The sequence below is a fragment of the Pteropus alecto genome, unplaced genomic scaffold (genome assembly GCF_000325575.1).
Source record: "Pteropus alecto unplaced genomic scaffold, ASM32557v1 scaffold166, whole genome shotgun sequence".
In the NCBI taxonomy this organism is placed as follows: Eukaryota; Metazoa; Chordata; class Mammalia; order Chiroptera; family Pteropodidae; genus Pteropus; species Pteropus alecto.
Window position 1 is genome coordinate 5,288,586 of NW_006439757.1, and position 22,947 is coordinate 5,311,532.

Sequence of the window (22,947 nt, forward strand, 5' to 3'; positions counted from 1 at the left end):
TTCCTCTTCACTAGGAATTGCTTTATCAAAGTAATTGCACATAGCAAATTTCAGTCTTTACAAGGATCTCTTAAGAACTTGTTCAAAACAAGGGCGCTGTGACCTGAATGTTGTTAACTGCCTGCCAAGCAGTAACTTCTCTGGGCTGGCAGAATGGTAGAGAAAGCCCAATGTAAAGTCACATTGGGTTGATCCATTTTGAACCCATCAAGAGTCACAGATTCTCTGGGAAAATAGAATAATAACCTGTGTCTGATTTCTCCTGCTTCCTCTGTAGAGCTTATTTCCGTATTTAAACTGAAATTTTAAATTTAGCAAAAATAAAAGGGGTAAAATAATCCTGAAAGCTGGGAAGTATAGGAGAAAAGGGAATTACAATTGGTACCCTTGAAATTCCATGTGTTTTGTTAGCTTCCATCAATGACTTCTGGATAGGTGGTTCTATGATCTGGTGACCAGGGCAGCAGCTGCATACTTGTGGCCAGAAAGAATTCTTCCATCATTCTTATTCAGTGTTCTCAAAACGTCCTATGAAAAGTAGCATTATTCTTCCAAGGAATATCATGAGACTATGAACTTTGTTTTTCTTAGATATTACTTGAAAAACAACATGGAAACAGAAACCCTCTGTTCAGATGAAGATGCTCAGGAGTTGCTGAGAGAGAGTCAGATTTCTCTGCTGCAGCTCAGTACAGTCGAAGTAGCCACACAGCTCTCGATGCGAAATTTCGAACTCTTCCGCAACATCGAACCTACTGAATATATCGATGATTTATTTAAACTCAAATCAAAAACCAGCTGTGCCAACCTGAAGAAATTTGAAGAAGTCATTAACCAGGAAACATTTTGGGTAGCATCTGAAATTCTGAGAGAAACAAACCAGCTGAAGAGGATGAAGATTATTAAGCATTTCATCAAGATAGCACTACACTGTAGGGAATGCAAGAATTTTAACTCAATGTTTGCAATCATTAGGTAAGAAAGCATATTTGTCTTAAGATTCAATTCAGTTTGCAAGTTAAAAATATGTGTCAATCCAGGAAGACCATATAATTTGTGTGAGTGTAGTCGTTTTTAATTCAGTCATATTAAACAGTTCTTTTTCTCTGAATCCTAATCTTAATCTTTAATTTAAAATCTCTTGTACACTAATTTGGAGCCCAGAAATATCTACATTCACCTTTTTTTGTTTTTTGTTTTTTGTGGTTTTTTTAGCTCTTTGACCTTGGGCAGATTATTTGAACTTCTCTGAACATCAGTTTATTTCTTTGTAAAATAATAGTATACCAGAGTTATCGAGTAGATTAAATGACATATAGTAGTCCCCCTTACCTATGGGGAATACGTTACAAGATCCCCAGTGGATGCCCAAAACCACAGATTGTACCAAACCTTATATATACTCTATTTTTTCCTCTACGTACATACCTATGATAAAGATTAATTTAAAGTTAGCCATAGTAAGAGATTAACAACAGTAACTAATAATAAAATAGAACAACATACTGTAATAAAAGTTATGAGAATGGCTTTGGGGCCAGTATTAAGTAAAGTGTTTCTTAAACGTAAACACTAAAATACTATGACAAACCTAGATGGCTACTAAGTGACTAATGGACAAAGGGTGTATACAGCCTGAACACACTGGACAAAAGGATGATTTATGTCCTGGAGGGATGAAGTGAGAAAACATGAGATTTTATCATTCTACTCAGAATGGTGCGCTTATGAATTGTTTATTTTTTGGAATTTTCCATTGAATATATTAGTCTTGGAGTTGACTGCAGGTAATTGAAACCATGGAAAAGGGAGACTACTGTAATGAACGGAGTTCCATCAGACAGCACAAAGGAGATGCCCAATAAATGTTAACTTTCTTCCGTTTTAAGTGCTTAGATTGAAGCTGGAGGAAAATACAGACTGAAGCAATTAGCTATATTGATACTGATAGTGATTATTAAATTGGTCATTTTCCTTGTCTAGGAATTTGATCATGTTCTCACTACTATTATGACTTGTTTTATTTTATTATTATAAGATATTTGGTCAGTCTGCTATGTGCCAAGCTCTGCTTTGTGTGTGGAGGCAAAGCAATGAAACAAAATCCTCCCCTCATGATACTTACATTCTAGTGGTTTTGGTCATAGTAAACGAATTGTGAAGAGCATAAAGAGAAGAAGAGTAAAAGTAGAACCCCTTGACCTTCCATTCTCAATACCTAGAACTATTAATAGTTTCTTATGAATCTTTCTGTAAATTGCTATATATATACAGCATACACACAGAGGTGTTATTTGTGAATAAATCAACAACGCACTATTTTACATACATCATTTCATTGAGGTTGAGTCATTTAATTTTGTACCACTTTTCCTTTTTTCTTCTTAGTGGCCTAAACCTGGCGCCAGTAGCAAGACTGAGAACCACCTGGGAAAAACTTCCCAATAAATACGAAAAGCTATTTCAAGATCTCCAAGACCTGTTCGACCCTTCCAGAAACATGGCAAAATATCGCAATGTTCTCAATAGTCAAAACCTACAACCTCCCATAATCCCTTTATTCCCAGTTATCAAGAAGGATCTCACATTCCTTCATGAAGGTAAATATAAAGTAGAAGGTTTCTGACCTTCACTTATGGAAGGATAGAATAAATCTCATGTGATTCTCTTTTTCTTCTTTGCCAATTATAGGAAATGACTCAAAAGTTGATGGGCTGGTCAATTTTGAGAAGCTAAGGATGATTGCAAAAGAAATTCGTCATGTTGGCCGAATGGCTTCAGTTAACATGGACCCTGCTCTCATGTTCAGGACTCGGTGAGTATGTCATCCTCAGTAGCGCATGTGGGACTAGAGAAGGTTGAATTTTTAAAGCTTCCTGATAAATTAGAAATTTTTGAATATATTTGTAGCATGGCAGAAATTCGACGAGGTCATGCAAAGTGTCTCCATTGAGCTCTACTTTGGAATAAATGTCTTATTCTGTATTAAGAGTGCTTTTGACTGTCAGTAAAAAGAGTTTGTTCTTCATAAAATTTTCATTTAACATGAGGCACAATTAATGTGTTCATTATTTTTCAGAACACTGAGATGTAGAGCTAAAACTCATAATCGTTAGTAAGAACTAAACTATGTAAATAATCCAAGCAGTATTGTTTCATTATGCACACAATGAATTTAGCTGTCGGTGTAGTCAAAAATGATTAGTCCAGTGAAGGAGAGGACAGGAGTCAGTCTTCTTTTAAAACAGAAAAATTAAACATATTTGTCTTTGGAGCCACATAAATATTTCAGGTAAATTTGTGTGTGAGAGGTGATTATGCAGTTTAATGTTTGTGGGCTTCTTGTACTGCTTATCCAGAAGTCTAGTCCTTTCTTTCTGAGCTTGTGATCTTTCTGTCTCTCTTTCTACACCCATGCTTCAATCTCCATGGCTCTCACTTACAGGAAGAAGAAGTGGAGGAGTTTGGGGTAAGTGCTGGAGAACTTGCACACCCACACGGTTCTTATTCTGCTCATTGCATTGTTTTCTTTCCTGCTATATTTTCTGATGCTTTGCATTTTTGCATTTTTTTCTTAACCCTCTTGCTCTAGCAGAATTTCAGTTGGCAAACTGACTTCAAGTTTAATCTGTTGGGGCTTTTGCTTTTGAGGTCATGATCCATGGGAGCTGTGAAATGATTGAAGATTGTTCTGGGGAACCGTAGGACAGACATACTTCTGAGCTTTCAGAAAGATTTTATATTAATATAATTTCTGTGTTTTGAAATGGGAAAAGCCTGAAGCAGGGTGAAGGGGAAAGGATGTTAGAAGTAAAACTTGTGCAATTTAAATACAATTGCACAGATATTTGAGAAGTCAATGTATGTAATATAAAAGGTGCCCCTAGACGTTAAAACTAAATTTTTTACAGCTCAACTAACTACTGTTTTCATTCTATAAACCAATTCTTTTTTAAAATAATTCTTAACAATTCATGTGCTAGTTTCTATACATATATGTTTACATTTGCATGACCATTTTATTAACAATTTGACCATATTACCTCAGATCTCACTACATTTAACCCCCAAAATAAGAAAAGAATTATAAATATTGCAGATAGTTTTTTAAAAAAAAATGTATGTAAAACATCCTTTTAAGGAGAAGAAAATTTAATGTAAATCCTAATTGTAACTGTATTCTTGCATGAGCTTTTATATATAATAATTATTATCTGCTGACTTCTATGAGAGGACGGCCTTGAATGTCTATTGATGTGAAAAGTAGAATTTTCCAGTTAGAACTGAACAGGTACCAAACATATATGTATGTATGTAGGATTCTTTTTTAACTTTTAACTAAATTAATCTATATTATTCTATAGTCCTTCATAACAGTTTACTTACCAGAATGAAGCATGTAACCTTTGAACATAGAACATTTATATAAGTCTTGGCATGATTCAAATCAAGTCATCCCATGCTAGAGTGAGCTGCATATCTACCTTTTCATCTTCCAGGTCTCTCAGCCAGGGTAGTACAAATGCAACAGTGCTAGATGTTGCTCAGACAGGTGGTCATAAAAAGCGGGTACGTCGTAGTTCCTTTCTCAATGCCAAAAAGCTTTATGAAGATGCCCAAATGGCTCGAAAAGTGAAGCAGTACCTGTCCAATTTGGAGCTAGAAATGGATGAAGAGAGTCTTCAGACATTATCACTGCAGTGTGAGCCAGCAACCAACACACGTGAGTTTTTCCTTAAAGTGGCTGCAGAATCTGACTGGAATGCACATTTGTTTCCTGCGCAGTGCTGTGGGTGGTGACAAAATAGGGCTTAGTGCAGAGGAGGATAGAGCATCTTGAGACATACTAACCTTTCCCTTGAATGTTATTGTCGAATACCATGCAGCAATGTCCTAGGCTAGGCCTCTTCCTCCAACTGGGTTAGTGTGGGGAGGTGGACACCATAGACCTATTTAGGGTGACTGTTTTGGTTTCATTCCAGTATAGCCAGTATGCAGGCAGAGGACACAGGAGTAGATGCTTCTCCCATTTGCATCCCTCGTTTTCTCACACATACTTCCAAAGTGATGGGCAACCTAAGAGGGGTGAGGGGCCCACCAGGTCAGAGCAGCAGAGAACTAGATATGCTGCTGCCTTTTATACCTTCAGCCCAGACAGCACTCAGCATTAAGTTCAGCAGCCACGTAAAGCAGTAGTTCTGCTACATACAATGAACCATGACTCAGCCTAACATGTAGCTTCCTAGCCTTTAAAAATTTGGCCAGGCTAGAAATGGCTGGTTTTCTCTTTATGCGTCTGTATCTGTAAGACAGAGGCATTTTCCAGTTAAGAAATGGCTGGGTCTTTTCTGGGCAGGATCGAAGATACCTTGTATTGAATGAAAATGTTAGATGACGTGAAAAAATTCAAGTTACTGAATTTACCCAAGACTACAAAAGCTCTGTGTATCATGATGAAGAGCTTGTCCTCTGAAGTCAGATTGGTCTGAGATCAAATCCTGTTTATTTCTCATTCTGGCTGTATCACCTTAGGCAAGTTACTTGAGCTCCCTAATCCTTAGCTTCTTTATGTATAAAATGCAGGAAGTGTACATATGTCATCGAGATGTTTTTAATATTAACGTACTATATATATACATGTATGTATAGGATTTAATTGCCCTATTAATTGGTTTGCCTTCTATCTGCCATGGAATTACACACTCAGTATAATACTCGGACAGTATTAGCTACCACTAGCTAACATAATTCTACCCTATAGGAGAGAAAATTTAGTAGTAAAAGGATTGCAGTTAATGTCATTTATTAAATAAAAACTAAGCTCATATATGTTAAGGAATTTTGGACATCATTTTAGAAAAACAATTCCTGACAATTTTCCTGTTGTAGTTTTTATCATACATTTGTGGTTTTGTAGAATATACTTACACATAACATAGTGAACTATCCACATTTTTCTATATTTTAATATGGTATTTAATAGTACAGTTCATCTTTTGAGATAGCTAATATCATAAAGTAAATATCTTTGTTCTATCATGCCTTTAATATTTTCTGTAACTAGCTGGGGTTTACCTCCTGCCCCCATTTCTGTCCTTTACATAGGCAACAGAACGAAGAATACACATTTTAGGATTCTAATTGCAGAACATCCTCATGCAGTTCTAAAATTATCTTATATGTAGCTACTCACATCTTAAATTTCTTGTTCTGTTTTCAAACCAAACAATTATTAGTGCCTAAGAATCCTGGTGACAAAAAGCCTGTCAAAACTGAGACCTCCCCAGTGGCTCCGAGGGCAGGGTCACAGCAAAAAGCACAACCCCAGCCGCAGGCCCAGCAGCAGCAGCCACCACATAAAGTCAACCAAGGACTTCAGGTTCCTGCTGTGTCCCTTTATCCTTCACGCAAGAAAGTGCCTGTGAAGGATCTCCCACCCTTTGGTAGGTGATTAAATTCATATCCTCTTTTGGTGCTATTTTCTGTCATGTTTTTCGGATGAGAAAAAAATGCTCATCTTAGATAACTTTGTGTAATATTCTTGAGTCTCCGTTGATGTTCAAAGTTAAACTTTACTTGTGCCAGTGGAAGGGCCTGATTTTATAGACTCGTTGAATCATGCTCATTTATCATGGTGGGGGGTGGGAGCATGAAGTGGAGAAATGATACTTTTACTTATTTCATTTTTAATGAGCATAGAAGTTGCTTTGTCTATGTACGTTATTTAAACTGATTTTGCCTTATGATCAATTAATTACTGGAATTTAGGCAGAATGTATTTTTAAGTGAAATGACTTGTCTGGAGGTAAATTTTTTAAAAAATTATTTGTTGAATCCCTGGTACTGTAACTGGAGTGGGGGCGGGAGGGTACAATTAATTTCTGAATATTAAGAAGCCAAATCATGCTTCATCTTCTCTATTAAAAGTAATAGATCTACTAGTTTAGTCTCTTTATGTAAATTATACAGCAGAATTATTTTTCTTAAAATTTACTGGTAGTTTTTTCACATATGTAAAGGAAACACTGTTAACAAAGGGAAATAAATTTTTTTAGGAAACCGGTAGCAAAGAGTTTACTTAGATAAGATAGGGTATTGGCTGTTCCTGTCCTTATGATTTGGGCCAGAATCTTGTATAGCACATCCTTCATACCCTCTATATTTGGCTCATTTCTCCTGACCAGCAAGTGGACATTGGGGAAGAGTGAGAAAAAAGTACCTTTACTTGACATTTCCCCTTTCAAATATTTGTATTGCTCCCCATCTCAAACAATCTGCATAACATCTTTCTTGACCACTATTTCCCTGGAATCCGACTTCTAGTTCCTCTCTTACACTGAACTTCTTATATCAAAGTTATTCAGTCCTCCTTTTAGCTAAATATATCCTGTTAGCCCAAATGTAGGTGTGCTGAATAGAAAGCTATCCCCTATTTTCCCAGAGAGAATATTTTTCAAAATGTTTTTAGACCTTTTTGGATTTATGAACTTTACAAATGTGGATAAAATAGTCGTGCCTTCTTATGATAATTAATTTAACATAAACATTTAAAGTCATAATATAAACTATTAATTTAGAGATACTAAGCCCCTCTAATGTAATTCATGAAATAATTTTGTCCAAATACTGTCTGCATTCCAAATCAAACCATTCATATAGCTATAATGTGGTTAGCATTTCATGCATTCATGTATATTAGTATCTACACATGTAATTAAAATATTGCTTTCAAAATGATTTTAAAAGGTTATATTAAAATAACATCAAACACATGAGGTGAAATAAAGGGATAAATATTAAATTTCATTGCCTCTTCTTTAATGCATTCTGTTAAGTCTAAGAACATTAAAACTAGCATTAATTGAGATAGTTTCAGGCTATAAATCCTTTTGTTCTCCACCCTCATTCTACTTGATCCTACACTTGACACTTCTGAACACCTTTTGCGTGGTCTCTATGACACGACCATTTCCTGGGCGTTCTTCTCCCTTCTCTTTCATCTATTTATTTAATAAATCTTAATTACATGGAATTCCTTAGAACTCTTTTGTTTGCTTTCCTTGCTCTTCCTTTTAGCTCTTGGCTCTTGACTTCCATCCTGACATTCCACTTCCCCAGAGCGAACACATCCAACAACGTGAAAATACCTGTTTCGAGTTCAAACTTGACTTCTCAAATAATAAATATTATTTTTTCCCAATTGTTGTCTGACATGTTGTTGAATAAAGATGGTGATTACATTAAGATTTAGAACCTAAAGTAAAATATCAGAAGCAGTCCATTTGTGGAGCACTGTGGAAGGTGTCAGTCTGAGACCAATCTCCAGGTGTCTTGTGCCTTCTGTAAGCTTACTGTTTATACTGTGACGAGCACAGAGACCACTGAAAATGTAAATAGGTTGACACTAAATGCAGTATTAAATCTTAACACAAAAGTTTTTTTCATTATCAACACTATTTCTTTTCAGTCTTGAAATACATATTTATTTATTTTTCTCTGATAGGCATAAACTCTCCACAAGCTTTAAAGAAAATTCTTTCTTTATCTGAAGAAGGAAGTCTGGAGCGCCACAAGAAACAGACAGAAGATACGATATCAAATGCATCTTCACAGCTTTCTTCTCCTCCCACTTCTCCACAAAGTTCTCCAAGGAAAGGTACAACTAAATTAGTGTTTCCCTTTATAGTGATCTATGCATTTCAGCTATAATGAATTCGAATAGAGAGCTTTATAAACAAAAACTAATACCTTCCTGATTTATTTTTTCATTGTATTAACACGGGTCTTGATTACCATTTTTGTTGCTGTCTTGTTTTAATTTTACCCAATCGGACTTTCCTCTTCACATTGATGCTTTTCTTATATTAAAATAATAGACAGTTTTCTGCCATATAACCCTCCAGGATACTTTATTTTCCTACCCTTAACTGAGTGGGTATTAAGCCAATAATAAATGCTAAGATACTTTTCCCTAGAGGAAGGCCAAAAAGGTTAATAAATTGTGAGATTTCACTGAAACAACAAATACCTCTTCTGTTTTACTTTTTAGATATTGCAGATATCTGTGCATTTTGTGTGGGTATCAGTCTCTGCTCTCCTTGTTAAATGGATACATCTAAATTCTTTTCTCATCCTGTTGTTAGGTGGCATTGGCAATCAGCTGAGATCTTTTGGCTCCGGGCAGTTGGACTTAACCAGTTCCTCCTCTTCTCTTGGAAGTGAGAACAGTAACAAGAATAACAATGCACCACGGACCTATGGGATAGGTGGGGTTTATAGAACCAAAAATGGGGTGGGAAAGAGAGGAATTACCTCATTAGTTAAGGAAAATGGGAGAATTCCTCTAAATGTCAAGTGCTCCATCTGAGTGATCCTTTTCTCTAGAGATGTTTTTTCGAATAGGCTGTTCAGGGAAGGCTTTAAATCTTATCTGTCAGAACTTGTAATGTGGTTTATAAAAAGACATTTCATAGATGAACACATTAAATCTTATCAAGACCTGTGCAACCTTTAAAAAATAAATCAGGAATTAAAAATTTACTGAAAGGATGGGGAAATACTATTTAGAGGGTAAATGAGCAATAATTTAAGTGCTCTAGATTTAACTTTTTATTAGCTGAGTGGCATTGAAACATTTGTATCGCATACATAGAATCATATAAAATCAATACTTTAAGTAATATAAGATCCTTAGTGGTGTTTTCAAAGAAATGAGTACTCAGAAAGAAGATACGAAGTTTTTCATTAAAAATATCAAGATAAGTGTGTTTCCGATTTTCAAAGTTATTTTTAGCAACAAAGAGAGTAAAGTGTCCTGCAGGTCAAAAAATGGACATCTGTTTAGGTATTTTTAAAAATGATGGTCTAGGGAGAAAGTGGAGATTTTGTATATTACACTCTTCAAAACAACTGGCTTTTATGCGATTTGCCCAATATATTATTAATGTCGAAAAACCAAATAGCAGAAATCCAAAGATATTTTCTTCAGGTTTTATTTCTTATGCGTCCACTTAAAATTATAAGTATAATGCAAATTTCCAGTTGAATGATTCTATGCCATAAAGTTCTAAAAATTGAAAACCATTGGAAACAAGATTACTGACTTTGTGGTTTGGAAAAGAACATACTTTTAAATCTGATCATAGTTATTCTTCATAGTTTCTTTTATATAGCTAATAATAATGGTGAAACTTGTATTTAAGGGACTAAGAATAGTCAAGTAGTACCATGATTTCCGCATCATATCCTGGCCCACATAATAGTGTTTTCTTTTCTCCTCTCTAAACGTTTATTAAGCAAATTAAGCTTCATTTGGGTAAAAATTTACCTTATCTCAGTCACCTGCTCTCCACAAGTAAAAGGTTTTCCCCGCTTTGGCCTATATTTTGTTTTTACTTCTGTTTGGTAGACTTCAGTTTTATGTTCTAAAGCTACAGCATCTAATTAACATGATTGTATTTCCCATGCAGGCTATACTTTGGCTCCCAGTGGTACCGTGGATAATTTTTCAGATTCTGGTCACAGTGAAATTTCTTCACGATCCAGTATCGTCAGCAATTCTTCCTTTGACTCAGTGCCAGTCTCTCTGCATGATGAGAGACGCCAGAGGCATTCTGTCAGCATCGTGGAGACAAATCTAGGTGTGGGCAGGATGGAAAGGCGGACCATGATTGAACCTGATCAATACAGCTTAGGGTAGGTGCCTTTTCTTTAGTGGTCTGTACCTTCTTTCTTCCATCTTTGAAAAATTAGGGTTTTTTTCCTGGTGTGTATTTGTATTTATCTTACACAATGCCTAAGAACTTTTCTCCCATCCCAGTTACTGATTTTCACAATTTCTAGGTTATTAAGTACCACGCCATTTTTGTTGTGCTTTTTGAGTTAGGTTTATTCTTATTAGAACACAATTCTGTGCTGAAGGCAGAGGGTGACTTTAGGATATATCTCAGTTCTTTTGTATGAGCTGTCTTCCTGAAATAATAAGATTATTTTGAGCCTTATAAGGAAAACGTTCATTTATTATAAGGAAGTAATTGTTCTAGTCCCTCCATATTTATTTTATAAGGTGAGAAAATTGGATGTGACAGACTGGCCACTATAATGCATTTGGGCGATGGTTTCATTGTCACCTTCCTAGGAAAAAGTATTTTGCTTTTATCATAGGTTTATTAGTTACCAGTCGTGCTTTTTCTTTTTCATTTCTTTTGATTGCTTAGATCCTATGCACCAATGTCTGAGAGTCGGGGCTTATATGCTACAGCAACAGTAATTTCTTCTCCAAGCACAGAGGAACTTTCCCAAGACCAGGGGGATCGCGCTTCACTCGATGCTGCTGACAGTGGCCGTGGGAGTTGGACCTCGTGCTCAAGTGGTTCCCATGATAATATACAGACCATCCAGCACCAGAGGAGCTGGGAAACACTTCCATTCGGGCATACTCACTTTGATTATTCAGGGGATCCTGCAAGTGTATGGGCCTCAAGCAGCCATATGGACCAAATTATGTTTTCTGATCATAGCACAAAGTATAACAGGCAAAATCAAAGTAGGGAGAGTCTTGAACAAGCCCAATCCCGGGCAAGCTGGGCCTCTTCCACAGGCTACTGGGGGGAAGACTCAGAAGGTGACACAGGCACAATAAAGCGAAGGGGTGGCAAAGATGTTTCCATTGAAGCCGAAAGCAGCAGCATGCCATCTGTGACCACAGAAGAAACCAAACCTGTCCCCGTGCCTGCCCACATAGCTGTGACATCAACTGCTGCAAAGGGACTTATTGGTAAGCTTTTTGGAGAGCTTGTCATGTCTGCATCATGGCCTTAATCTAACTTATTTCAAAAGTAAAATCATGTGTTTGTGGTTCTTTCCCCCAGTGCTGGATAGGGTTTGAAATGAATAGTGGTTAAGAGCCCAGATTCTGTGGTCAGGTACATATAAATATTTTCCATCGTAGTATATATACATTCAATACATCTTCACTATCAGGATCAGTAGGTTGTCATCGATATTTTCTGGTCTCATATTGATTCTTTTAGCTGAAAATTATCAGGAGGGATAGCCATTCTTTGTAGAGGAAGCATTTTTGTTTAATTGAAACTTTTAAGTATTTTATTATTCTGTTTCGTTCCCTTGGATGAAGTGTATTTAGAACTTATACTTAGCTTATTTATCTTCTGTTGATTTTTGTTATGCAGACAAATTATTTCTGTGCTAAACAAATTTCTCACTATACACTATGGAATAAGGAAGAGAGTGCTCAGACATATCGTAATGAGTAAAAGCTTAGGAGTCAGGTAGATTGGGGTTGAGATCACTGTTTTGCTACTTCGTAGCTTTGTGGTATTGGACCAAGGTACTGAGCTATGTCTGTTTCCTCATCTGTAAAATGAGTTAAATAATTTTTTCTAATACAGTTGGTGTGAGGATTAAAGGAATTCTCAGCGAAGTGCTTAGAACTGTGCGCAGATAGTATTTGATGAGTGCATGAAAGATATTATTGCTTTGTTACTACCGTTTCTCTTGTGAAGTCTCTCATATTCCCTCGGTCCTCTCTGGCTGTATTTTCTATGATACATTTAATGTCTGTATAATTGAAGTGTAGGAACACATAGGATATAGAGTGAGAAATTCTGGAGCATAATCATTACAGACGTCACTTTTATTAGTAGAGAAATTGTAGTTATTTTACCATATAAATAGTCAAATTTAAAATCCTTTCAAGGTGAGAGGAGATAACAGTTAATACTTCCTCTTAGGTTAGAAATTTCAAAGCACTTTCTTTTAACAAACTAATACTCTGACTTTTTACTGCAAAGGAAAGAAAAGTGATTTTCAGTTCCTAACAGTTTGGTCTAGAAATTTCAAGAAAATAAACTTTGATTTTACTTACTTTACAGATTTCACGTTGTAGGTCATGAGCATTAATAAAAAGACTTTAAGAAAAATACATACCTTACACATAGTTTTAGAGTTTTTAAATTTGCATCATTTGTTTTACTATTCCAAATTTATTTAAATTCACGATTTTCCAAAGTGAGGCCCAAGAACAGATGCAATGTGGAATTGTTTCTCTGCCGGATAAGAGTAAATGAACCAAAGCGTCAATAACCTACCTAGTCCCTGGGCGTGGAGCATGAGGCACTTTTCCCAGGCTAACTATTAACTCGTTACGGATATAATACTGAGTGCCTTTTATGTTCTCTCTTTGCTTAATCTTTCCAATAGAGCCAAGGGTTAGATGTTGACCTTATTACTGTTGTATTAAGACAAGTAAGACAAGTTTTAAGTTAAAGGTTCTGAGACACCCATTTGGCCACACAGAGATAACCATTTTGAAATTTGTTTTTGTTAACATCGATTCCCCCGCCTGCCACATCCCCTACCTCTATCCCATACCACACACAAATCACATTTGCTATTACGCCGTGTGTGCCGTCTTAATAATTATTTTTGTAGTTTTTGTTATGGACATGGGTGGCAGGAGATATTCTTCCACAACATTTTGAATGACTGGTACACTGTCTTCACCACAGCGCGAAAGGAGGGCAGGTATCGAGAGCCCCCGCCCACGCCTCCGGGCTACATCGGAATCCCCATCACGGACTTCCCGGAGGGGCATCCCCACCCAGCCAGGAAACCCCCGGACTACAATGTGGCACTCCAGAGATCGCGGATGGTCGCCCGCCCCACGGACGCAGCCGGGCCCTCGCTGGCGCAGCAGCCGCACGCGCATCCGGCCAGCGCCAGGCCGCTAAACAAGCCGCAGTGGCACAAGCCCAACGAGTGCGACCCGCGCCTCGCCCCCTACCAGTCTCAAGGGTTTTCCACCGAGGAGGATGGTACGGAAGCATTCGTAAAACCATAGACTTAGATGTGTTCGCTTATGCTGCGTGTAAGCTTGCCAAGGCATTTCAGTTTTCTTAATGCTGCGATCGATCACCTTTGTCTTTAGCCATACACAGCATAAAGAACCTTTTATACTCAGAGTTCCTAATTTGGGGTTAAAGCTTTTGACTGCTTTTCGTGTGTGTGTGTGTGTGTGTGTGTGTGTGTGTGTGTGCGCGTGCGCGCGCGCGCGCTTTTTCTAAATGGCTTAAGAAATACCAGAGATTGCAGAAGTGGTCACTTGTAATAAAGTGCGCATGTGGCTGGATTCCCTTCCTAAGTCTCAAAGTGTTCTGTTGGAAATATTACATTTGGACTTTTAAATGAATTCCAAATGAGTTCCCAGTGAAAGCGTGATGAAGAAATACACTTCCCTATAACTTTTTTGCCTTCCTTTTACAACTCTGCCTGGCCGATCTGGAATGAGGAGGAGTGGGGAGAGCATGCCGCCTCTTTCCTTTTTTAAGTTTTGATTTTAACATGTTTTAGTATGCAAATAATCGTAGTAAAAAGCAAACCACAAAAATGAAAATTACTTATAATCCCGCCACTTGCAGATAACCACTATTAACATTTCGTTATATATCCTTTTAGACTTTTTTATGTGTATGGACTATATTATAAAAAAGTCACATGCTGTTTTATAACTTTTTTCAATGAATTTATTTTTGTTTTTCAGTAGATATACAGCGTGACTTTTTGTATTATATATACATTTAAAGATATGCATCATATACTTTATTCTAAAGTTATTATTATTAGTCATTACCTAGGAACAAAAGGCAGGGATTTTAAGTGAGGTATACCACGAAAAATAGCTATGGTATTGTTATTTAGCGCATCAGTGAACATTTGTATTCTCTCTAAGCACAAGAAACAACTTCTTGTTCATTGATTTATTTTTCTTTCCTGGCCATGTTTGCAGAAGATGAACAAGTATCTGCTGTTTGAGGCACAGGCTTTTCTGGATCCATTGTGAGCCCCCTACGAGGAGAGCACAAGACGACGTCCCCGGCATTGGAGCCTGGGAACTCACATTCTGAGGATGGTGGACCAGTTTGCCTCCTTCCCTGCCTTAAAAGCAGCATGGGGCTTCTTCTCCTCTTCTTCCTTTCCCCTTTGCATGTGAAATACTGTGAAGAAATTGCCCTGGCACTTTTCAGACTTTGTTGCTTGAAATGCACAGTGCAGCAATCTTCAAGTTCCCACTGTTGCTGCCTGCCACATCACACAGTATCATTCCAAATTCCAAGATCATCACAACAAGATGATTCACTCTGGCTGCACTTCTCAATGCCTGGAAGGATTTTTTTAAAATCTTCCTTTTCGATTTCAATCCAGTCCTAGCACTTGGTCTCATTGGGATAATGAGAAAAGCTAGCCATTGAACTTCTCGGGGCCTTTAACCCACCAAGGAAGACAAAGAAAAACAATGAAATCCTTTGAGTACAGTGCTTGTCCACTTGTTTACAATGTCCTTTTTTTTTTTTTAAATGAGTTTAAAGATTGTGTTCAGAGAGTAAATGTTATATCCATTAAATGATTACAGTATTATTTTGAACCTTTAAGTAGGGTTGCCAGCCTGGGTTTCTAAAAAAAACCAAATATGCCGGACAGGGTGTGGTCACACGAAGAAGAGGGGACGACCTGGCTTGCGACCCTGTCTTCCCGTGTCCTTCTGGCCTCACCTACGAAGTGCCCTATCCTGGAGAAGTATAAAACGTTAGCCAGTTCCGAAGATACCAAGACACCCCATCCACACCTTCCCCAGTGGGTGGGGTTCTTCTGTAAAACTGTTTGCACATGGCCAGGGGAGGGAAATAGGACTGTTGTGTCCTGTGTCTGAGCCTTATGGAGTGCAGGACAGTGTCATTTGAGGGCGCGTCCTGCTCCATTGAGATGGATGGCAAACCCCATTTTTTTTTTTTAAGTTATGTTTCTTTGATTTTTGTTAATTTAGTTTTAGGGATTTTTGTTGTTGTTTTTAAAGAGAAATGTTTATAACTGGATAGCATTGCAGTGAAAGCAGCTTGGGACTGTTGGAGCTAATGCCAGCTGTTTATACTGCTCTTTTAAGACAGCTTCCCTTTGTTGAATTGGCATTAGGGAATAAACAAGCCTTTAACATGATAAAAGATCAAAAGATCAAAAACCTGGTTAGATATGCCAGCCTTTGCAAGGTGGGTTAGTCACCAAAGACTAACCAGTAAGTGGCTTTATGGACACTATGGATAGAGAAGGCCTACGTGTAGCAACCACCTGCTCACAGCTGCTATTAACCCTATAATGACTGAAATGACCCCTCCACTCTATTTTTGTGTTGTTTTTGCACAGACTCCGGAAAAGTGAAGGCTGCCAATCCGAGTAGTACTCAAATGTGAGGAACTGCTGGTCTTGGATTTTTTTTCCATTAAATTCAGCTGATCATATTGATCAGTAGATAAACGTAAATAGCTTCAAATTTTAAAAGTCGAATTGCAGTGTTTTTTCACTGTATCAAACAATGTCAGTGCTTTATTTAATAATTTTCTTCTGTATCATGGCATTTGTCTACTTGCTTATATATTACATTGTCAATTATGCATTTGTAATTTTACATGTAATATGCATTATTTGCCAGTTTTATTATATAGGCTATGGACCTCATGTGCATATAGAAAGACAGAAATCTAGCTCTACCACAAGTTGCACAAATGTTATCTAAGCATTAAGTAATTGTAGAACATAGGACTGCTAATCTCAGTTCTCTCTGTGATGTCAAGTGCAGAATGTACAATTAACTGGTGATTTCCTCATACTTTTGATACTACTTGTACCTGTATGTCTTTTAGAAAGACATTGGTGGAGTCTGTATCCCTTTTGTATTTTTAATACAATAATTGTACATATTGGTTATATTTTTGTTGAAGATGGTAGAAATGTACTATGTTTATGCTTCTACATCCAGTTTGTACAAGCTGGAAAATAAATAAATATAACATAAAGCCTTGTCTATATTCTTAATGAATCATGCATGCTTTTTGTTATTGAAGTGGAATAAAGCCCTTGGGTCTCACAATAAGAGCAAGTTCTCAGGAGGCTGAGGAGACAGCCTACTTAGCCTAAAAACTGCCCAATAGCCTAGTCTTTCTGGTAGCTTTCTGTTGGTTTAGAGAAAAGAATATCGTTAATGTTAAACCAAACCATATTCAGAATTCACAGTGTTTCTTGAGATTCAATGAAAAATGAAGACGATATATTTATACAAGTTGTCTCTTCAACTCTTTTCCAATAAAAGTATTTGTGGGACACCATATTTTGATTCCTAATATGCGTACTGAGAAACAGGACCTCAGACAGCTTAAACTCTCAATCAAGATCATGACCACTAAGTTAAGAATACAATTTAGCTAATGATCTGGGACTTCTGATGAGTACATGAAGAATATCATTGTTATGTCTATGAGTTCTAATGTGTGGTAAGTCTCAATATTTCAGTCTATCAAAACACATATATAAAAACGTAAAAAGCAACAACCTATTCAAGCACATTTTGAAATTGACTCATTTCTTATCCTCAAGCAGACGTAAATGAAAATACTATCCGTTACCCACTGAGAAGCCTCAAAAGTCAGAGTTGGAAGGACATGGGAGCACAGGCACCGAACATGAGAAAATGTGAGAGTCTGAAAAAGGAATCAAGAGTTTAGTCCCCATGCTAATGTGGCCACTGGCTAACTTAGTTACCTTTCTGAGGCATTTGTGCTTTGCTGTCTTGGTGAGTAAATTTTGAAAATCTGGCCATCAGAACAATTGGAAAATTAAAACCAGTAGCTTCATCCATACCTTTTAGAAAACAAAGGTACTGCGTGTGTGTGTGTGTTATCATGTGCTTGCTTCTGTCATCTATTCATTATAAAGCCTGTTGCCCAGGGGCACCCATATCAAAACAGCAACCTATGCGCTAGTTACTGTGATGCTCTATTTAAATCTCTGTCATTCAAAGCTGAATTTTCTCAAGTCTGTTTTAAAAAATATTAAGAATCTGATGGTTTGAAGAATATTCTCTTTATCCTTACATGTTATATTCTGCAAAAATGTAGGAAAATGACAAATCAGCCATGGTGCCTATTATTTCCCTTTTGTTTTAGTTTATCTTCAATTAAAAAAAGAGTCGTCTCTGCTTTAAGCTTTCGAGAAATATATGTTCATCGGGTGTGATCAATAACAGTGACAGAATTTAATCTGTGTCATATTAGTGATAGAACTTTGCCAAGTTTTAGGAATGTTGTAGAAAGTGTTGGCAAACGTCTGATGCTTTGTTCCTAATCAAGAAGTCCAAACAGACCTCAGTCTGCTTTCATACAGGTTAGAGCCCTTCAAATATTTCCTCAGCTTTAATCCATTTCTTTTGTTGGGAAGTATAAAGTGTATGCTCATCGATAGTTTAATATGTTTTGCGTCTAGTTCACTGATAACATGTCTCAAAATTTTTTTGAATGATACAAGCTGCTGAGAATATGTATGTTAACATACCTGTTAGGTCTGTGTACTAATGTATTTCTCAGTGTATTTTACACTTAACGTGCTGAAGAAAAATAGGAAGCTCTCAGAGTCAAGTTCATGAGACTTCTTTAAAAATAGCTTACTCAAAGATTAAAGGAAGTGCAGCAACTGAAGAGTTACGTTGTTGATGGGGGAAGCAAATGATTTTGTAAATAATAAGAATGTCAAGCAGGGGTTGAAAAGGGCAATAATGTAATGGAAATGAGTAAAGCAAATTGCAGCAGAGGTGACATGACACTTTTAAGAATGGCTTAAAGTGAATGATAATTTACCCAGTTGAGAATGAGACAAAACCATTCACTTGGAAATGAAAAATAATATGTAATTGCACTTTTTTCAACATTCACATATTAGCCAAATACAAGGCAAACACAATAAAATTCCTCCCTATGTTTGAAATTATGCTTATTGCCCAGTTAGTTTTTACAGTGCCATGCCTATAGAAGAGGAAAATGTATAGAGGTGATCAAAACATTGCATGCAAGTTTAAAGAATCTTAGAAAAGACTTTCTTTCATGGGCAGTCAAAAAAGTCATAACAATTTTCATCATGGGGAAAATCATCTAAGCATAGAATATAATATCTGAAGTAAATTTAAAATCAAATGACCAATTTTATACAGGTGAAGAAAAAGTGAAATACATGAAGTCCAGGGTATTCAACACCTCAAAAATAAAAGCTAGTTCCATTTTTTTTTTTTTTTTTTTTTTAAAAATTGTAAAGTTTTAAAGAACTTGTAATAATACTAACTATTTGACCTAGACCCGAGTAGTTGAAATGCATTGTGGCCTGCTGGCAACCAATGAAGTAACAGTATATCAGATTATTTGAGGTTTTTCTTAATACAGGTTGGAACATTTCAAATAAGATTACAAAATTGACTTAGGATCAAAAGAGTGTCATGTATAGCATTAAGATGAAAATATGTACAATGATTCCAAATGTAGTTTTAATGAGCTAATTTCATTCATATTGTGCATGAAAATATAGTCTACTTACTATGGTCTAGGCACTTTTCTAGATGCTGGATATTTGCAGATTTCATTAAAGTGAACCGAGGTGGCTTCAAATTCATCTTTTGGCAGTGTCTCCCATTTCTCATGCCGTGGAATATTAAGTTTTATTAAGATAATATCTTATCAAGCACCTTGATCACAGTGAAATCAAAGAAGATGCCTAGCCCAAGAGGGGCCAATGTAGGCACCCCAGCATCTTTAAGAGGGTCCTAGAATGAGCACTGTAACCAGCGGGCAAAATTGAATTGACTCGAACTCATCACATTTTTTTTTTTTTTGAAGTTTCTGTGCAAATGCAAAAAAAGATCAAAAGCTGTACTTAATGAAGTCAGAAAAGTTGATGTGTATGAAGAAATAATAAGAAGTGGTCTATGAGGTCAGAAAAGTGATTAATCAAAAACAGGATTAATGTTAAAAGCTTAGCACGATGGACACCTGTTTCTCAGGGAGCAACCAAATGATACGTTGTCATTGTATCTGAATAAATCTCCGGTTTCAGAACAACCCTGTAGCTTGGCTCTGTGAACTGTTCTTGTTCTTCCGGAAACCAGGATGTAGAAATTCTTGTTCTTTGTGTATCCTTTTTTAATAAGCACTCTGTTCTCGGCACCTAGAACAGTTTCTGGAATATTGTAAAAGTTTTAAATAAATGAATATCTTATCAAGAACCCTAAGAGGGCCCAGATGACACAGATAAATTGGAAAATTGAAATCAGCCAACATGCATTTATTGAGGGGCATCTGAAACTGCCCAGTAGTACTGGTGAATATTTAGAAGTAAAATAGGTAGCTATTTTTAAAATTATTTTTTTCTTTATAGAGGTATAATTGACAAATAAATGACTCTTAGTAGGGCTAGCAAGGATTTAAGATTAACAAGAAGAAGCAAAGAATAAAAGACTGTTTAAAGAGTTAAATTTTTGGTAGCTTAGGAGTTCAGATGGATCAAAGATCAATAAAGACTTAAGTATCCATAAGAAGTCTTCGCTTTATTGATAATTATCACCATAATAAAAAAAAGAAACATTTTTCTTTTAGTTGTATTTCTTAGCAACTAATAAAAAAGTGAAAAGAACTGTGTTATATTTACTTTTCTTTGCTGAAATAATAACTATGGTTTTCAGATTCGGGTATATGGCAAATTTTTTTTTCCCAAAATTAAAGAGCTGACATTTAGGGTATAGAGCAGAGCCCTTATGAAATAGGAAAACACACTCCTTTGAAATTGCAGTAATGGCATTGTAATTTTACCATTAACAGTAGTTAATGTGGCTCACACATTGGATACTTCTGATAATAGCAAAAGGTTGTGTTTTTTAATTCTCAGATTTTGGTAGTTACCAGATAAGCTTATTTAATTAGTTGAAGACTGAAGTACATAATTTTGCACATGATAACCGAATCCAGTTACGGTTTGTGTTTAAAGTGGATTATCTCTTTGATTTCAAGTGTCTTTTAAGGTCAGTCAAGTATGACTGTACCCAAGAAATTTAAATAGCCATGTTTTCTTTTACTCTCATAGGGTATGAGATCCTAAGACTTCCCCAAAACGAAAGGATCTTTATTGTGAGGGTGGAACAGGTTCAATAGGTCCACTTCATTTGAAATTTTATTCACTCAGGAGGAAGCAAGTTATCTGTGGATTTATATAAATATCTCTATAAAAAGACAAAATATTAATGCTGAAATTTTTTTCTCCTTCTCCAGAACCAGAAAGAAACCCAGAATTTATCAGCCTTACACACATTGTAAGCCTTGAACTTCCAAGTTAACCTGACCAGTGACGCTAAGTGAGACTTCCCTTCCTTCCTCGTGGCTCTTCCCGAAGCTTCCCCTTTGTACCCTTCACCTTGATCAAGGACGCCCTGCTGGAGGTCATGTTAGGGCAGCAGATTTTCTGAGAAATTAATTCTCATGGCCATAGAATGCCACCCCCCTCTTGCCTCTAAATGCTGAGAAGGCTTCACTGTGTCTCTAAATCAAGCTTTGTCCACCCAGACAGGAAGACTCCACCCAGTGGTGACAGCCACACTGAGAGATTTGGTGAGTTCAAAGCATTCGAAGCTTCAAAGAGCTTTAAGTGATGTTTAAACCAGCGCTTTAACTGTGTTTTTGGAACAAAATGAGATAGAACTCAATAATATCTATTAACTGTTGTGGAGCCTTTTTTCTCCTCGGAATATTTTCTTAATTTATTTGTACCATAAAAGAGTTCCCTTTTCTCAGCCGCTTCTTCTTCCCCTATCTCCCACCTCCCTTCACCACCACCACCCACCCTACTCTAGGAAAATAGTTTCCTTTTTTAGTGTTCTTTTATTATGAAGAGTGGTTTTCGTAAGAGAAATTTTGAAGTACATTCCTTCCCATCCTCAGGCTCCTTGTGAACCCTCTATTGCCAATCTTCGGGATCTTTTGAACCAGACTTTACAACTTATGCCAGCTCATGATTGTCCTCTCTTACTCAAGTCCTCCTTTCGTCATCCTCTGAACTTAAAAGCCTGGAGAATGTGTATTTCCATCGCAACAAAATCAGCTTTTGTCCCTCCTTTAAAAAGTACTCAAAGGCAATGGACATCACCATTTCACTAAACTGATTAATTTCTTAGCTCAGCCTGGTGTTTGTCTTTTGAGAAGCTCTTGGCAGTGCAAAAAGATCTACAAAAGTGTTTGATATGACATAAATGTGAAGGGAGACGAAGTCTGTTTCTGTGTGTGAGCACATGTGAGGAAGTATGGGTGTAAATACAGTGGAGAGGGGGATGACAGATAGACTAAGAGGAAAAAAGGAAAGAGTAAATGTACCAGTGAATACAGTTTTACAGCTTAAAAACATTTTAACATAGGACATGAGGGGGGCACCTTCATAAATGGTATTAGTGCCCTTAAAGAGTCATAAGAAAGCTTTCTTTCTCTGCTCTCTTTCAAGTGAGGAGACAATGAGAATTTGGAGGTCTGCAGCCTGCAAGAGGCCTCTCTCCAGAACCTGGCCATATTGTCACCCTGACCTCAGATCTCCCGCCTCCAGAACTGTAAGAAATAAATTCGTGTTGTTTATAAGCACCCAGTTTATGGTCACTGGTTATAGCAGCCTGAACTGACTATGACATTTGGTAAACATTTTTTTTTCAAAAATGCAAAACCTGAGACCACCACTTCAAGAATAGTATTCGTTGCCAATGACAGAAATTCAGGTTTTCAAGTAAAAATTAGAATTTTGGAAATTTGTATCTGCCATTGTAAACTTGGCAGATTCTCAACAGTTAAAAGACTTTTTTGATGAGGTTGGTAGTGATACCTTAAAGAATGTGATTTTTTTAATATTATATAATCAAATGTGTCAACAAAAAAGGTTGAGAACAACAACCTTAAAATTCAAGTTGGAGACCTGTTACCCAGACCATTTTGATCCTCTCTTACTAAAAACAAATAGACATAAATCGCATACATGAAAATTATGAGTTTCCCTATTTGAAAATGATTGGGCAGCTATGCTTTCAAGTTAATG

The 22,947-nt window shown here is 36.7% G+C and overlaps 1 protein-coding gene across 10 annotated transcripts in view; it reads left to right on the plus strand.

Annotated features, from left to right (window-relative positions):
* The window catches only part of RAPGEF2 (Rap guanine nucleotide exchange factor 2), a 209,940-nt gene extending 193,063 nt beyond the window's left edge, over window positions 1-16,877 (plus strand). For 4 of the 10 annotated variants that reach the window (XM_015593294.2, XM_025050413.1, XM_015593300.2 and 1 more), the window contains 12 exons: window positions 592-975; window positions 2,389-2,600; window positions 2,692-2,815; window positions 3,446-3,469; window positions 4,500-4,723; window positions 6,237-6,443; window positions 8,504-8,656; window positions 9,144-9,266; window positions 10,470-10,695; window positions 11,217-11,776; window positions 13,530-13,835; window positions 14,807-16,871. In XM_015593294.2, the coding sequence (XP_015448780.1) occupies window positions 592-975; window positions 2,389-2,600; window positions 2,692-2,815; window positions 3,446-3,469; window positions 4,500-4,723; window positions 6,237-6,443; window positions 8,504-8,656; window positions 9,144-9,266; window positions 10,470-10,695; window positions 11,217-11,776; window positions 13,530-13,835; window positions 14,807-14,832 (2,569 nt within the window). In that variant the 3' untranslated portion in view covers window positions 14,833-16,871. Of the gene's footprint in view, window positions 1-591; window positions 976-2,388; window positions 2,601-2,691; window positions 2,816-3,445; window positions 3,470-4,499; window positions 4,724-6,236; window positions 6,444-8,503; window positions 8,657-9,143; window positions 9,267-10,469; window positions 10,696-11,216; window positions 11,777-13,529; window positions 13,836-14,806 lie in introns of all 10 variants that reach the window. The other 6 variants (XM_015593297.2, XM_015593298.2, XM_015593293.2 and 3 more) reach the window with 5 other exon arrangements.
* The last annotated feature ends 6,070 nt before the right edge of the window (window positions 16,878-22,947 follow it).